This window comes from Lissotriton vulgaris, chromosome 3_1, assembly GCF_964263255.1.
Source record: "Lissotriton vulgaris chromosome 3_1, aLisVul1.2, whole genome shotgun sequence".
Classification (NCBI taxonomy): Eukaryota; Metazoa; Chordata; class Amphibia; order Caudata; family Salamandridae; genus Lissotriton; species Lissotriton vulgaris.
This window is the reverse complement of record NC_141689.1, coordinates 1,342,241,616-1,342,259,272: the sequence shown is the minus strand read 5'-3', so window position 1 is coordinate 1,342,259,272 and position 17,657 is coordinate 1,342,241,616. Positions and strand designations below refer to the sequence as shown.

General features: G+C 43.7%; 1 protein-coding gene across 1 annotated transcript in view; it reads right to left on the bottom strand.

Moving 5' to 3' along the window:
* The window catches only part of FRAS1 (Fraser extracellular matrix complex subunit 1), a 1,404,104-nt gene extending 1,387,855 nt beyond the window's left edge, over positions 1–16,249 (bottom strand). Inside the window, exon 1 of the mRNA XM_086961814.1 lies at positions 16,107–16,249. Coding sequence (XP_086817940.1) covers positions 16,107–16,229 — 123 coding nt within the window. The 5' untranslated portion in view covers positions 16,230–16,249. The remainder of the gene's footprint in view (positions 1–16,106) is intronic.
* Positions 16,250–17,657: the final 1,408 nt, after the last annotated feature.

Here is a 17,657-nt window from a genome sequence, read left to right as displayed (position 1 = left end):
ATCTGATGGGTAATGGCCGGCACCTTACAAGGTGGCTATACAAAGGCATTCGCACTGTGGCAGCGGTGTCCCTCCGGCTTCTGCGTGACAAGTGGGAGACGGACATAGGATGAGCATTTAGTGACAAAGAATGGAGGGTGCAGGTGGAATACCCCAGGAAGGTGTCGAGAAATCCGAAGTTTAAGTTCATACAACTCATGCTCCTGCATAGAGCCTATTTGACGCCGTGCAGGTTGACAGGTTGAAAAACATGTTCCTAGACTCATCGGATATGTGTCCACGCTGTCAACTACAGGCAGCGGATTTGATGCACATGCTGTGGGACTGCCCACGGCTACGACATTACTGGGGGACAGTTTGTGAGATACTGATAAATATAGCTCCAGTGATGAATAATGACAGACTGGAATTCTGTCTGCTGGGGCTGGGTCCTAAAGGAAAGAAAGAGAAAGGTAGTCCGGTCACATAATTTAACAGCTTGGCGCTCATTCTAGCGAAACGTAACATTACAATGCAATGGAAAGCTACTAGGGCATCGGCAGTGAAAACTTGGTATGACGAGCTGTTGAAGTGGGGCAGGGCAGAGGGAGCGGAACTGAAAAGGGAAGAATAGCGTGGATTGCGTAGGACGCCTATATCAATGGAGTGGAATTTGCTGATGGAGGAGCTTGACGCTTTGGACATACTAGAATACTGTACCTAATGTGCATTATGTAGAGGCTTGAGTCGGGGGGTAATGTGGAGGAGCTAGAACTCAGGGGCGTGCATAGGGGAGTTGATGAAGAATAGCGAGCTACGGGCTGTATGTACTAAGAAGGTACCATGCTGAAATGGACTACGTATACAACTGTGCAATCTCTCATTTGCTGAGCCTATGGGGGGAGGGGGGGGGGGCAGGGAAGTTGGTGAGATTTTGTTGGTTTTTCTAAAATGTTCATGTTATGTAAAATATTGACACAGTGCTCTCTGGATAGGATATAAGACTCCAGGTCGTCTTCTGCCAGAGCGGCATGTAAACTAGATATGTATGGGGGGGATATTTTTTCTTCAAAATGTAACAAAATGAGAACAAGAAAATTACCGGGGATGCGTTCAGGTAAACAACTGTTAAGTAATGATAAATGCTATATAACAATGCTTTACCATTATATGACTTGCACTAATGAGACGTGAATATGTGGAATACTTCACCCAAAGATGTACTGCGTCATAATTTTCTAATAAAAATGTGTTTTTAAAAAAAAGGGTATGCTGAAAGTTCATCTATTTTTAATCAGATTTTGAAAAAGTGTCCAGAAAAGTTCGTTATGACCCGAAATTCAGTCTTAGTGCAGTACATTGATGACCTGCTGATGGCATCAAAGTGCAGGGATGATTGTGTCACTGATTCAATTGCACTATTAAATCATTTGGCTGACGGAGGACACAAGGTATCTCCAGAAAAATTACAATTTTGCAAACAAGGAGTGAAATATTTGGGACATCAAATTGAAAGAGGAGTGACAAAAGTAACCACGGACGGAGAGAATCAGAATAATTAGACAAATGCAATTACACCAAACACAGAGAGAGATCAGGATGTTTCTGGGGGTGGTAGGATACTGTAGACAATGGATTATTGGGTTCTCCTTACTGGCGAAGCCTTTGATCAAAACGACACGGAAAAGAGCAAAAGATCCAATAGTTTGGGATGATGAAAGTATAGAAGCCATTGTGAAATTGCAAGTTGTTTATGTGAGGCTCCAGATTATTCAAAAGAATTTGCGTTGTTCTGTTGTGAGAGAGAAGGTTGTTCACTCTCAGTCTTAACATAAAGACATGGATTAAGCAGACGTCCAGTAGCCTATTTTTCTGCTACTTCGGATCCTGTGGCTTCAGCTTTACCAGGCTGCTTAAAAGCAGTTGTTGCTGCCTGTAGGAGCATAGAACAGAGTGAGTCAATTGTGATGGGACAACCATTAAAGGTATATGTTCCACACTCAGTAGAGATTTTGTTTTCAGGAACTCGAACACAGCACCTTACCCCTAGTCAGATGACTAAGTATGAAAGAATCATTTTAGGAGCAGAGAATGTCACAGTGATCAGATGTACGATAATGAACCCTGCTACCCTATTGCCAGACCTGACATGTGAAGAAGTGAGGGATGATACTGAACATGACTGCTTAGATGTTACAGAAATGTGCACTAAGCCATGTCCTGACATACAGGAAGAACCACTGAAAGAGCCAGACCATGAATTATTCATTGATGGCTTCTGTCTAATAGTTGAGGAAGGTGGACTGAGTGCAGCTTACGCTGTATGCAAATTGACTGGGGTTGTTGAAGCTTCCAATTTACCTGGAGTCAAATCTGCACTAGTAGCCAAATTGATCGCTTTAATTAAAGCTTGCAAAATTGGAAAAAATTGGAACGTAACCATATTTACTGACAGCCAATATGGTTACGGGGTTGTGCATGATTATGGCCAGTTGTGGTCATAAAGGGGATACATACCTTCTTCAGGATCCCCTATTAGAAATGGAAAATGTGTTAAGGAATTATTGGAAGCAATACAACTGCCAAAAGAAAAGAACCATCAGTGGTCACATGTGCTGCTCACTAGTCAGGAAATGACAAAGTGACAGCTGGTAATAGTTACGCTGACCAAGTTGCTCACTATTGTGCTAAAAGCAAAATGTCAATGAACAGAAAAATGGAAACAAGTGGAATCAGCTGCCAACTTATGTCATTTTCACTTCTTGAAACATGGGAGGAAGTGAGACAGTTGCAGGAAGAAGTGGAAGAAAGAGAAAAGGAAAATTTGATAAGACAGGGTTGTGAACAAAGGAAAGCAGATGATGTGTGGATGTACCATGATGGCAGACCAGCTATGCCAGATTGTTAGCTTCCACAAATGGCAATAATGTATCATGGAGACGCACATGTAGGCAGGGAAGCACTATTCAGACAAAATTGGTACAACCCAAGATTTAGGGCGGTGGCAGAGAGTCTTTGCCATCGATGTTTAACCTGCCAGCGAATAAATCCAGGAAGAAAGACAGTGGTCAGTTGGGAATAAATTGGGAAAGCAGAGGGACCTTTTGTGAGGCTACAGTTAGATTTTATATCACTACCACCATGTAGGAGGTTGAAGTACGTCCTAGTGATTGCGTGTTTGATTTCACGGTGGTGTAGGCATACCTCACAAGAAGAAACGACAGAATAACTGTTGCCAGGTTATTGTTGAGGGAACTCATCCCTAGATTTCGTTTTCCAGTAACTTTGGAATCAGATAGAGGAACTCACTTTAACGATAAAGTAATTTGAATAATCTGTGAAGCGTTCAAAATCGAACAGAAACTGAACTGTGCATACCGCCCAGACGCCTCTGGAGTGGTGGAACAACTCTGAATGGCACAATTAAGTCAAGATTGGCAAAGATGTGTGCATCGACTTCACTGAGTTGGCCAGATGCGTTGCCTCTTGTTCTTATGGTACTTAGAAGTATTCCTGATAGGAACACAGTATTGAGTCCCCATGAAATCATCATGGGAAGAGCAATGAGACAGGCATTTATAACAAGACATAGATTGCTGAATATAACTGATGATCTGGTATTGGACTATTGCAAAGGATTGGCTGACCTAGTGCGTTCTATCTCTCACCGGGTTGGAGAAGACGCAGTGACAAGGCAAGCTCATGATTTGAATCCTGGGGTTGGGTGGTGACCAGAGAGTCGTGCCTAGCACCAAGGTGGGATGAGCCACGACAAGTCATACTGGTCACTACTACAGCAGTGAAGTGTGCAGGCATACTAAACTGGGTACATGCTAGTCATAAAAAAAGGTGCCAGCTCCTGATGAGGAAAGACCACAACTGACGCAAACAGTTGAAGCTGTAGAAGGTTGGACAGTCAAAGAGCCTGGAGCCAGAGACTCTAGAGTCTCTGGACCAAGCACAAGTCAGGAGGACTGGGTGCCCATAGTTGACATACCTGAAGTCTTCTTTAAAACACGGAGTACGGCAAAATTAGAAGAACAGGTGAATAGTGAGGATCAGACGGGTAGTTCAAGTTCAAGTTCTGGTATTTATAAAGCGCACTACTCACCCAGAGGGTCTCAAGGCGCATGGGGAAGGGGTTAATTATATGTCGAAAAGCCAGGTTTTAAGTTCTTTTCTGAAGGAGATGTGATTCTGAGTAAGGCGGAGGTGGGTGGGGAGCGAGTTCCAGGTCTTGGCAGCCAGGAAGGAGAAGGATCTGCCACCCATGGTGGATTTTCGGATGCGCGGGACTGCGGCGAGGGCAAGATTGGACGATCTAAGTTGGCGGGTGGGTTTGTAGAAGGACAGTCGAGTGTTGAGGCATTCGGGTCCTAGATTGTAGAGGGCTTTGTGTGCGTGGGTGAGAAGGCGGAAAGTAATTCTTTTGTTAACGAGAAGCCAGTGGAGGTCTTTTAGATGTCCGGTGATGTGATCTTGGCGCGGGATGTCTAATATGAGTCTAGCTGACGCGTTTTGGATGCGCTGGAGTGTTTTCAGTAATTTTGCTGTGATTCCAGCATAAAGTGTGTTACCATAATCCAGTCGACTCGTGACCAGTGCGTGGGTGACAGTCTTTCTTGTCTCGAGGGGGATCCAGCGGAAGATCTTTTTGAGAATGCGAAGTACGTTGAAGCAGGAGGACGAGACGGCGTTGATTTGTCTGGACATCGAGAGGGAGGAGTCTAGGATGAAACCAAGGTTACGTGCATGGTCTGTGGGTGTGGGTGCTGCACCTAGCGCTGAAGGCCACCAGGAGTCGTCCCAAGCTGAGGGGGAAGATCCTAGGATGAGTACTTCCGTTTTGCCTGAGTTGAGTTTTAGGCGGCTATGTTTCATCCATTCAGCTACTTCTTTCATGCCTTTGTGAATATTGGTTTTGGCGGTGTTGGGGTCTTTGATGAGGGAGAGGATCAGCTGGGTGTCGTCGGCGTAAGAGATGATGTTGAGGTTGTGATGGCGCGCGATGGAGGCGAGGGGACTCATGTAGACGTTGAAGAGGGTGGGACTGAGTGAGGATCCTTGAGGTACGCCGCAGATGACTTCGGTGGCCTCTGAGTAGAATGGGGAAAGTCGGACTCTTTGCGTTCTTCCAGCGAGGAATGAGATGATCCAGTCCAAGGCTTTTCCTTGTATGCCGATGTTGCTGAGGCGATGTATAAGGGTGCTGTGGCAGACTGTGTCAAAAGCGGCGGAAAGGTCGAGTGGGATGAGGGCCACTGTTTCTCCGTTGTCCAGGAGTGATCGCATGTCGTCGGTCGCTGCGATGAGGGCAGTTTCGGTGCTGTGTTTGGCTCGAAACCCGGATTGAGAAGGATCGAGGGAGTTGTTGGATTCGAGGAAGGTGGCGAGCTGGCTGTTGACGGCTTTCTCGATGACTTTAGCCGGGAATAGGAGGAGGGATATGGGACGGTAGTTTTTAAGTTCAGAGGGGTCTGCAGTGGGTTTTTTCAGAAGGGCGCTGAGTTCGGCGTGTTTCCAGCTTTCAGGAAAGGTGACAGAGTTGAACGAGCAGTTGATGACATCCCGGAGGTGGGGTGCGATGATGGAGTCAGCTTTGTTGAAGATGTGGTGGGGGCAAGGGTCGGTGGGCGAGCCAGAGTGGATTGAGTTCATGAGGCGAATGGTGTCTTCAGTGGTAATTGGGTTCCAGGCGTTGAGGATGTTAGTTGTGGGAGTAGGAACTGAGGGGGGTGGGGAGGGTTGATCGCTGGGGGAATTTTCGAAGCTGTTGTGGATGTCGGCAATTTTGTTGTAGAAGAAGGAGGATAACGCGTCGCAGAGGTCTTGGGAGGGAGTGATGTCGTTGGATGCTGCGGTGGGGTTGGTGAATTCTTTGATGATGTTGAAGAGTTCCTTGCTGTTATGATTGTTGTTGTCGAGACGGTCCTTGAATGCTGATTTCTTAGCGGATCGGATCAGTAGGTGGTGTTTGCGGGTGGCTGACTTGAGGGAGGCCATGTTGTCTGGGGTTGGGTTTTTTCTCCATATCTTCTCCAGGGTGCGGCATAGCTTCTTGGATTTTTTACGGTTGTCATTGAACCAGGGGGCCTTTTTTCTGGTTGAATTGATCTGGTGCTTTTTCAGGGGTGCTAATTCGTCAGCGCTGTGGGTGATCCATAGCTTGAGTTGGGTGGCCGCCTGGTTTGGGTCAAGTGAGGGGTTGGGGGGGGTTTAGGTTGAGTGAAGTGAAGAGTTGGTCGGAGGTGATTTTGTTCCAGTTTCTCCTTGGAATAGGTTGAGGGCGATTGTGGGTTAGGGAGGTTTTGTAGATGAAGTGAACGCAGCTGTGGTCCGTCCAGTGGAGAGCTGTGGTGCGAACGAAGGAGATGTGCTTGCTGGATGTGAAGATAGGGTCGAGCGTGTGTCCGGCTACATGGGTGGGGGTGTCCACAAGTTGTTTGAGTCCGAGATTGTCCAGGTTGTCCAGAAGGGTGGTGGTGTTGCTGTTGTGTTTGTTTTCAAGGTGGTAGTTGAGGTCTCCTAGAAGAATGTAGTTCTCAGAGGCTAGGGCGTGTGGGCTGACGAAGTCCGTGATGTCATTGCTGAATTGGGTGCGGGTACCTGGAGGTCTGTAGATGAGGGTGCCTCTCAGTGTGGTCCTGGGGTCGGTGTGGATCTGGAAGTGGAGGTGTTCGGCGGTTGCAAGGTTATCGTCAGAGCTGGTTGTGATTTTGATGTTGTTCTTGTGGATGATGGCGATGCCTCCTCCTGTTTGATTGGTGCGGTTTTTGCGGATGATCTTGTAAGTGTCCGGTATGGCAATGGCGATGTCGGGAGCTGATGATGTGTTCATCCAAGTTTCAGTAAGGAAGGCGATGTCAGGTGACGTAGAGTCGATTAGGTCCCAGAGTTCCGTTGCGTGTCTGTGGATCGAGCGGGTGTTGAGCAGGAAGCAATTTAGACAGTTTGAGTCGGAATTGTGTTTGGAGGATGTGGAGTTGGTGAGGGTCCTGAAGCAGTTGAACTTGCAGGAGAGGCAGGCGAATGGGCCGTGAATACGTCCAGGGGTGGCTTTGCAGCATTGTGAAGAGCGTTGAGGGCGAGGAGAGTAGCGGCGTCATATGTGATTTTTGTGGGTTGGGAGCGGCGGGGGGCAGGGGGTTTGGCGCTGGGCGCGGTCCAGGCACGGAGGGGCGTAGACGGGCTTACCTTTGGCGCGCATGGGGCGCGACCGCTGCGCGTAGGTCCTTCTGACATTAGTGGAGAAGTGGAGGGGGGCGGAGCGTGGGAGGGGTAGCTGGGAGGCAGAAGCATAGGGGGAGGGACGGGCTGCAGGCACAACAAGATGGTGGAAGCAACAACAACAAGGACAACAGGACGCTATGGCGCAAACAATCAGGCAGCAATTGTGCTTAGGGGCCAATGCGACTAGTGCGATCTAGCGGTGGAGCACACAATGTTGATAAAATCACTGAGTAAAGTAATGCGGAGCACTATGCCACAGACCGGCATCCGAGTCAGTTTCAATTAAGTTTATGGCAGTGGGGGAGAGGCAGCGCTACGCACACAGGTCAGTTAAAGTAATCTAACCACTGAAAGCAATGCGGAGTGACAATCAGCAGCGCTATGCACACAGGTCGAGCTAAAATATTGTAAAACACTGAAAGCAATGCGGAGTGACAATCAGCAGCGCTATGCACACAGGTCGAGTTAAAATATTGTAAAACACTGAAAGCAATGCGGAGTGGCAATAAGCAGCGCAATGCACACAGGACAAATAAAATATTGAATGGCAGTGTGGACAGGCAGCGCTACGATACCACTATAGCGCTTGCAGGTCGGGAGGTAGGCAGGAGCGATCGCTTCACACGGAGTTGGGCTGGTCATAGAAGAACATGCTCAGGAAGAATTGAACAAAGAAACTGAAGATTCTGAGCAGGACCAGATAAGGACAGAATAACATACTCAGGCAAACCAAGAAGTCATAAGACTTGAGCAGGGACAGACAGGTGTAGAATAACGGGTTCAGGCGGAAAAAGATAAAAGTCTAGTAAGACCTGAACAGGACCAGTTAGGTGTAGAAGAACAAGTTTGGGAAGAAAAAGAACAACTAGACAGAATAACCGAACAGAAACAGGTAGAAACAGAAGAACGAGTTCAGAAAGAAAAAGCAACACAGACAAGCCCTGAACGAGGAAAGGCAGAAAGGAACTCAGAAAACGAAGAAAATCAAGATGTGCCATAACGTAAAGAAAACAAAAGAGCTCTTCAAAGAGATCAAGAAGGTGAAAAAGCAGTGCAAGTCAAAAGGGTCAGAAAAGGTGACAATTTGAATAGTGGGGTCAAAAGATGAAGATATTGTTTAAAAACAATAAATGAAGATCCTGAACAAGTAAACGAAGTTACAAGTCCAACTCAGGGTGAACAGTCAATTGCTAAAAACATTCGTAGTAGTTCAAGACTGAAATATTAAACAATAAATTCAAAGGGCCTGAATGGACATATGTGATTCTAGAAGACTTTGAGAATCTAGACATAAATTAAGAATCTGAAGAAGAAGCACACGTAGAACAGATTGACGAAGGGGAAGTGTGACCTCCTTAAAGTACTTAAAAGATTTTGATTCCAAATTAAAAGAAAGAAGAGATATCTTCTTGAAAACAAAATGGCTGAAACCAGAGTTACAGAAAGACCAAAAAGAAATTGTATAAAAAGATTTTGCAGGGTTTGTATATGTAGTTTATTATTAGTGATACTAGTTTGGCTATTTTTAACTATAGCAGTTCCTTGTCTTATGATAACAGATAAAAAAGACTAGGAGTTAACATCAACCCTAAACAGATCTCAGCTTCATTATGCCAAATAAACCGGGTAGTCCAATCCTCCAACTTGAGGCTCCAGCTATATCGAACAGTTACTCAGCTATACTATACTCCAAAAAGAATATCTAGCTGGACACGTGGCAACAAGACTAATGATCGTACCAAGTGTAAATGTAAATGTAAATGTCAAGGTATTTGTAGAGCGCACTGCCACCAAGCGGTTTCCTGGTGCTATTACTCATACCGCAGTGGAACCCTTCCTGGCTTTCCCTGTGAAGTGTCCACTCCTGGGCACCCCCAGGGTGAAGCCAGGCATCCTAGCGCTGTTGGGGCCGGTGTGGAGGTTAAGCAAGCTATTGCCCAGAGTTGCAGCATGGGGCCTATGATTAGAATAGGCACTGAGGCGAGAATTGTCAGGTCCGAGGAAATTGAGCCTAAGACCCACCGAGGCAGGAATTGAACCCTGGTCCCGGGACAGAACTCTGCATCAGGGTCTGCCGCTCTAACCAGTCACTAGATATAGAAAAGGCACATAAAAATAATCTAACATGTTTATTATGTGAAGAAGAGAAAGTGTTTTTGAATTTAGTTGAAGAAAGGAGGCAAGATTTTCAAAGAAAAGCTACAGAACAGGAACATCATATTCCATCATGGGCAGAAAAAGCGGGAATTTGTAGAGCTGGCAAAGAACATGCTCCGATGGTTCTAGATTTTGTGAAGACAGGGACTAAAAGCGGGAAATGATCCAGTCTTTCCTGGAATTTACTACGTGTGTGGGAACAAAGCTTATTATAAGCTGTCTGCCAGGTGGTATGGGAGTTCTTATCACAAAGATTTATCATGTCAAAAGAATCACTGGAAGCAATGAAAAAACTAATGGACTAATATGTAGAAAGAGAGCTAGTTTTTTAGAAATAATTGGTGACATATTCAGTGCATTGATACCTTGAGTGGGAGTCCTACTAAATTCTCATAGAATCTGTAAATTGTGAATAGTAGTTGATCATCTATCGACTGATACTGCTGGAGGCTTCTTGATGATTAATACACAAATTGTTGCGATTAGGTCTATGGTTCTGCAAAATTGACTTGCGCTTGCTATACTCTTAGCTAAAGAGGGCGGAGTCTGTAAAATATTGTAGGCACAACGTTGTTGCACTTACATTCCAGATAAAAGTACAGAAATAAAAAGATATATAAAGAATATTACAAAAATGTAAGAAAAATTGAAACCACTGGAAGTTGATAATGTATGGGAAAAACTAACAAAAAGTATTTCTTCAGTAGGGAATTGGTTTTCCAAAAGAGGGAAAAGTCTCCTAGGACAAGTAGTATTCCCTATAGTAGGTATAGCAATAATACTGTTATCAATAATATTATGGTGTAAGTGTTGAGAAAAAGAAGATATGAAATAAATGGAAAGGCAAACAAAAGAAATGATTAAAAATTAGTTAGAAGAAATGAAAGGCAAGTTATATGACAATGGAAGGATTAAAGAGCAAAGATAAGTGATAGACCAGAAAGGGAAGTGAAATTAAGAATTGCTAAAGTTGGCATCTGAAGAGGGATGGGTAATTTTGTGATGGCTTTAAAATGCCATCAGAGAGGGGATTGATGGAACATAGTCTTGTGATAAAGGAGCCTTGCTTGGATGCAATCTTCTCATATAACCGCTAACCCCATATTAAAACTTGGTTGTTGAAAAAACATGCATTTACACGCCATTTGAGTATAAGTTTGAAGCTTGCCTATGTGTTTTACTAACCAGTAACTCAGGAGTGATGCTAACATGGCCGCTAACTGAATTTCTTTAGTGCGCATGCGTCTACTGCATCTACGTAGTATGACGTTTCTATTGCTTGGAGGGACCTTTCTGCACTTGCACAGTGGCTAACAAGATGGCTGCGTGAAACTCACATGCTTTCCACCTGCTTGCTGAAAAACGAATTCCAACTATTCTGCTAATGCAGGAAGAGTAATATTAATTAAATGGGATTAGAGTAGAGATAGGTGGTATACAGTGAAACCATTTATTTTTTATTTAAACATTTGTCTTTTTGACTCTTTCAATAGTGCTTATTATGGGCCTGCAGTTGTAAGCCACAGTCTTTTCCCTCTCGTTCTACGGCACATGCTTTGTGAAACCTAGAAAGAAGACGCCATGTTAACTTGAACATCGGTCAAGGCTGCAAACTGCTACTTTCATGGAAACCGGAACGACAGTCCACTGAAATGCCTGACAACCACTGTTTTTTTGCTAAATTGTGACAATTACATTGTGAATATGGGTGGGAAAAGAGACTGATGTGTAAAACTTAAGGGGTGGGATTTTAAACACAGAACTGAAAGAAATAATGAGAAAATAAGCATGGTGTGATGATCACCTCCCATTGCCTTTCTAATCAGAGTTAGGAGTTTCATAAATTTGAAACATTAATGGGTGGTACTAGCATACAGAAAGATATAATTGAGGTAGCATTAATTAGTTAGCTAGCTAGAGACCGGGATGCTGTCCGAGAGCACAGGGAAGTCCCAGACTGAGATGCAGAAGAAGAATCGAATTGCTGAACCAATTATCTTAAGCAAATTAATTTAGAAGAAGAATGCGGAAGAATCTCGAGGAGGAAGAGTGTCAGAGAGAGGTGCTACGCAAGCGTCGGTGATAGAGAGGTCGTCTGTCCTGTCCCGATTCATGTCCTGAAGCCTTTGTTCGCCAGTCCTTTCCTGGGGGACCCTTTCCAATTCCTTGGCCTGGGAGTTGGTTTCCACACCATACTTGGTAACTATACTATATATGTATTTGTACTTATGTGCTTTTCTCTATATCCTCTCCCTTTCATGCAGCGGCATTGCAAAGTATAAATTAACGTATCTTGATTGATTATTTGAGTCTTCCTTCCTGTGAGAGACAGAGTTTATTCTGTGCTCTAAGATAACATTTAATAAGACATCCTGACTGTGATCATTTCCAGTGTGTAAGTATATTGAAATCTTATGTCATTTCACCATCAACTAGTTCCAACTAATGGTCCATTGACCAGAATAAAGAACTTTTGATAAATGAAAGATTAGTTAGGGACTAGAAATAACTAATCTTGAGGATCAAAAAAACATGACGCCAGCGGTTATTGCCATTGTAATGTGAATGAAATGATGTGCCCAGGTGAGTATGTGGTGTTACATTACCTGTTGCTGGTAACCCGCTGGATCACCGACAAACGGGGAGAACCTCGGCCAGCAGTAGACTGCGCATAATTCATTTTAAATTCCTCCACCGATTTTATTACACCCCGGCACGTCTATGTCACTTCCGACTCAGGGAGCACGACCAATGCAACAGATGCGGGGGAGAGGGTGCGGACTTCCTACACTTGGCACGGGATTGCCCCCCAATTCTACTGTAGTGGTCGGAGGTCACAGAAACTCTTGGCAGGTTGACAGGTGAGCACGTTTCCACCTCCCCACTCAAAACACTGTTGGGTTACACAAGAGAATTTAAAGCGCCTTTTAGGAAATTTATATTGTTAAGCTTATTGTTAGCTAAACGCAGGATGGCCTGGTGAGAGGAAGGGCGCCCAAGTTCAAGATCTGGTTGGGGAACCTAAGATATTGTCTGGAACAATTGTCTATATATAAGGAATTGATGCCACCAACGTCTCGCCCACGAGACATCTGAGAACCGTTACAATTATAGCTACAGGAGAGCACAGTCGCAGAGGGTGACAATGGGAACACTCCAGGGGACCCGGGGGGTTTGGGGATGGCAGGGGGGATGGAGAGAGCCTAGACTTGTGTATCTAGTAATTCTACATGGATAATGCACTATGCCCTCGGCAGGAAGCTTGGGCGCACCATTAACAGCCCCAACAATAAGATCTTGATACGAGAAATGTAAGCTAGTGTGCAGGAACTGTATTTTATCAATGTGATGTAACAGGGTCGAATAATGTAATTTCAATAATCTGCTACTTGTACTGTCCTTGAATGTACCTTTTTTCTTAATGCAAAACCGAAAAATAAAGTTGTTTTTTTTAAGTATCTTTATGGCTGCTGAGAGAAAACCAAAATAACTGGGGCTAAAATTATGAATTTTTGCACAAATTCCATAATACTTAAAACACAATAGGATTTACATGCTGTGCGGATACGATTGGATCCACATACAGGCCCTCCACCGGACAGAAACTAAGAGTATTCTGAACAGGTGAATATTAATCTAAAAAGCAGAAGAATGTATGTTGGAATGAGAGCAGCATTCCTGAGCTTAGTTTCAATTTCCTCTGGATATATTATATTTTGCAAAGGAGTTTTGGACTTCAAGAGAGATAAAAAGAATGGGAGACAGAGTTAGAGTCTCCTGAACCTCAGGAAGTTCTCCAACCTCCATAGTAACACTATGGCTCAATTTAGAGATTCATTTCGCCAGTAGTGTTAGTCTCAGAAAGTCCATAGAGGGAAATGTACAGGAAAACCTGTGTGGATTGAATAGCAGTATAGCAGGCAGCGATTTAAGTGAAATTTAAAAAAAAATGGGAGGGGTCTCCAAACTGGCATTGCCAAGTACAGTAATTAGGAATACTACATATGGAGTAGCCCAAATGTTACCTAGAATCCTAAACTTAAAGCATGATCCCTGACTACTATGTGGCACCTCCCTCTGTGTGTTCCATTAGTACTTCCAAACACATCACTCAGCAACAAACATCTAAAAAAAAACCTTTCAGATTTACAAATGCCTATTAGCACTTACTTATTTTTATTCAATATCAGATAAAAGAACAGCAACTCACATTCTTCACATCACTTTCCAATGCAATCTCTCTCTTAGTCACTTGGACCAGCTTTCTTGGCACAGCTCTTTCTGAAATTGACATCTACATGTATCACACTTCATCTCTTTCCTTTACATTGCAGTCTTTTCTCACTCTCCTTTGCATGTATCTCCTTTTATCTCCTCCACTGCAAAATCAACTTTCTTAAACATGAAAAATCAACTTTCTTAAACATATACACTGCACTTACTTTTCCTGTCGTGCTATCCCTATTTCCATGACTGCATAGCTCCTTCATACACTTTCCCATAAAGATGGAAATACGATTACCATCTAGGTGACCACCTCTCTGTGTTCTCGGTAGAGAATCCAATGGTTGGATAAGCTTTTAGTCAGAGCACCTTTATGACAGGAAATGTTAGGCACTGGAACTGCCTATATCCTAAACTCAAGAGCTCTCAGTTGTGCCCCATCATGAACACTCATCCAACATCTGACCTCACCCAGACACCTAGAGGTGACTCCGTCTCTAATATGCACTATCCAAAAAAATCAAGATATGTTGCAAGAAAAACAAAACTACAGATACACATCTGGGAAAAGGAAATCATTCGTAGGACAGGGACACACACAACATTAAGTAAATCGTAGGAAACAAACCATTGATAAAATCAGCATCATTTACTTGTACACACTGTCACGAAAATAACTTATTTTCACTTGTAATGTCCAGGACACGAATATAGGGGTCGTTTCACTGTATGTCTTAATTACGGAAGCCCTGCCAACAGAGCACTAATGAGGTGGACTTGCAGGGCTATGGGTGCGAAACCTCCTTCTACAAGTAACGTTAAGGTAAGCAGGTAAAGTGTGGACGGTCTGCAGACCTGTGTAGTAATACACAATTCTGCAGATCGCTATAGAGATGCTTCGATAGAGCTGAATTTGAGTTTCCAAATTAAAACTAGCATGAGGAGAGGATGTTGCGTTATGGCCTGAGGTGTCGATTTTGGAACTGGGGATCTAAATCCGATTCAAGGCGTAGGCTCAAAACATCCTGTGCTCCTGGGCAAATTACTTGCAGGTAGATGCATCAAGCATTTTTGCGAGCACAAACGGTGCGAATCGCAAAATTCGGCCGTTTGCACCCGCAAAAATGGCATTTGAGATGCATCAAGGGTTCATGAACTCGCAATTTAAGAATTAGCAAATAATTGCGAGTTCTCAAATTGCGATTGCATTTAAGGAATCGTAATTTGCGATTCCTTAAATGCAATGCATGAACTATTCCAATATTGCAAATTCGCATTCTGGGGTCGCTATTTACCGCGAATCCAAACTACGTGGTAAAAAGCAAAAACTTAAAAATATGCACTTTAGTGCATTTTTCTAAGTTGTATATTACACACACACACACACACACACATGTCCTTGTGACATGTGTGTGCGCAACACCAGTGAACATTACCATTTCAGGGGTGCAACAGGGTGTCCTTTGGACACCCTAGCACCCTTGAAATTGCGGCACAATTGCGATTCGCTAATGGCTAATCGCAAATAAGGAATGGTTTTCCCATTCATTCCTATGGGCCTTTAGGCAGCCCATAGGAATGAATGGGAAAGCCATTCCTTATTTGCGATTAACCATTAGCGAATCGCAAATAAGGAATCAGTAGGAATCGCAAATAACATTGCGATTCCTACATGCATCCCGTTTTGCGAGTCTTTAATAGCGATTCCTTAAAATTCGCTATTAAGGACTTGCAAAACATAACTTTGATGCATCTGGGGGTTAATCCCCGAATTAGAGCTATATAAAACTGTCCCAAAAAAATTCATGCGTTAATCACAATACTGGAAGCCCTGCGTGAAATGACTCACAACTGTGAACTGAATCGGTCCCATTACCTGGTAAAATACTTATTAACTCTAAAAACAACACATTTCCAACCGATGAAATATTATTTTATTTGAGCCACTGTCAGACACTGAAGAATTATCATTGCAGGGCGCTGGGGGTCACTATCAGCTCTTTCTCACGGGAACCTGGTGAGACAATTAACTGGAAATCCCTGCAAACTACAGGTTTCCAGCTAATTGTTTTGAAGCTTTCAACAGCCAGTGTCTATTAAGGGATGTTGAACCTCCCTAGGTCATCGGCGGCAGCCTCGAAAGTTTTTTTCTGGCGCCTCAGGAGAGAGGAAATAAAAAATTCCCAAGACGTGCCAGGCACAAAACTCCGCACCCTAATCACACAGTGAAAAATGCTGCAGTTTCTTATTCAGCGTGAACTCGTACCAAGGGCGCTGGAGCGCTTTGAATGAGTATCATTTACATTACACAAGGCCAGATTATTTTTTAAAGCAAAACTAGATTGAGGGATTTGCCCAAATCACAGGATAAACCAAGAACGACCCAAAACTGGGTGCTCCTTTCCAAAGTCGGCAAGCAGCTCTTGCCGTAGGTCTACGTTCTCTCAATCACACTCGTGGACACAGGTACGTTCACGGGACTCCCCGAAACTGCTGTACAACCCCTCTTTGCTTACCTGCAAAAAGGGAAGCGGAAGTTGATTACCAGGGGACCCAGATAGTATCATTTCGTCCAAGGCTACAATATTTGGTAAGCAGAACAAGAGAAGGAGGCAAGCCATGGCGCTGAGCAGGCTCATCTGCTGGGTACGGGGGGGTGCCAGCTAAAGTATTTGTGTGACGTACCTTCACACATGCGCGCAACCTTCAGCTCCGATGCTCACCCTGCCCCCAATAGTCAGGCAATGGAATCACTGGACATCTACAGTAAACGAAACAACCCGTTTGACCCCTTCCTTTACCGCCCCATTAGCGGTCGTGGATCACTGCAACCTATGACAAAAGTGGGACGAGTGGCGTCAAAGGAAGTCTGACACTGATAAGAGTTAATCTCGTGCTCGACTGTCCAACGTCCGAGGAGCGACTTTTGGTGTCGCCAAACTTTTTTTCTTTCATTTATTTATCTACAGGCATTTTCGGGGAACTTGCTACAGGTGGCTTCAGAACCATGGCTCAACTCACGGCTTGCCTCATATGAACACTACTTGGGATCAATTTTCTAAATATAATAAAACAATAGGCTTCTCCTGCGAAGCACGCTTTTTCATATAATCTATGTACGAAACGTTGGAAAATACCGAACACTCTTATTCCAGAGTCCGTAAGATAATGTCACATTGAAAACATTAGAAATGTTAATCACTATAGAGGTCTGGTGCTACTTAAGTATCAAACTCTATCATTGTATGATGTGTACCACGTTTAAAGCACAACTCACCTTGAGGGGCGACGGAGCCCTATAGATCGATTAATACAAATACTGCTGCGTTCGCTAACATTAATTCAAAAGAAAAGAACAAAAATACCACAATAATAAAAACAACATTCAACGCAATTTTGTGGAGAATCAAAAATACACAAAGGAAGCAGCTTCAAATGTGAATTATTCGTTTTTTTAATAAGTTGGAAATCAAGCAATCTGGAAATAACTGTCTAAGAAAAGTAGTTAAAGTTTTCATGGCTTCTGAAAAGACTGTAAGGAAGGAATAACGCACAATAAATTGTAATTGCAATTGTAAGCATTCTTATATAGCGCTACTGCCACCCTACGGGTATCCTGGCGCTCAGATATAGGGCCATATGTATCAAGGTAAAATGAGTTCGCAAACGCCGAAATTCGCAGTATTCCGGCGTTTGCGAACCCATTTTCGCTAAATGGTATGTATGAAACATTTTTGGTGCAAAATAAGGAATCGCTAAATTTGCCATTCCTTATTTTGCGATTGCATTTAAGGAATTGCACATTTTGCGATTCCTTAAATGCAATTTATCAAGGAAAAAAACATTCCAAAATGCCATTAAGGAATCGCAAATAACCACCAACTTCTAGTTGGTGGTAAGTTGCGAATTCTTTTAAAAAAGCATTTTTTTAAAAATCAAAAGGTGCAATGTGATGCTCATACATGCCCTTAGGGCATGTATGTGCGCCATATGCGCTCACATGTCATTTTCAGGGGTGCAGCAGGGTGTTCTTGAGATTAGCAAATTGCGATTCGCAATTTCCCCTT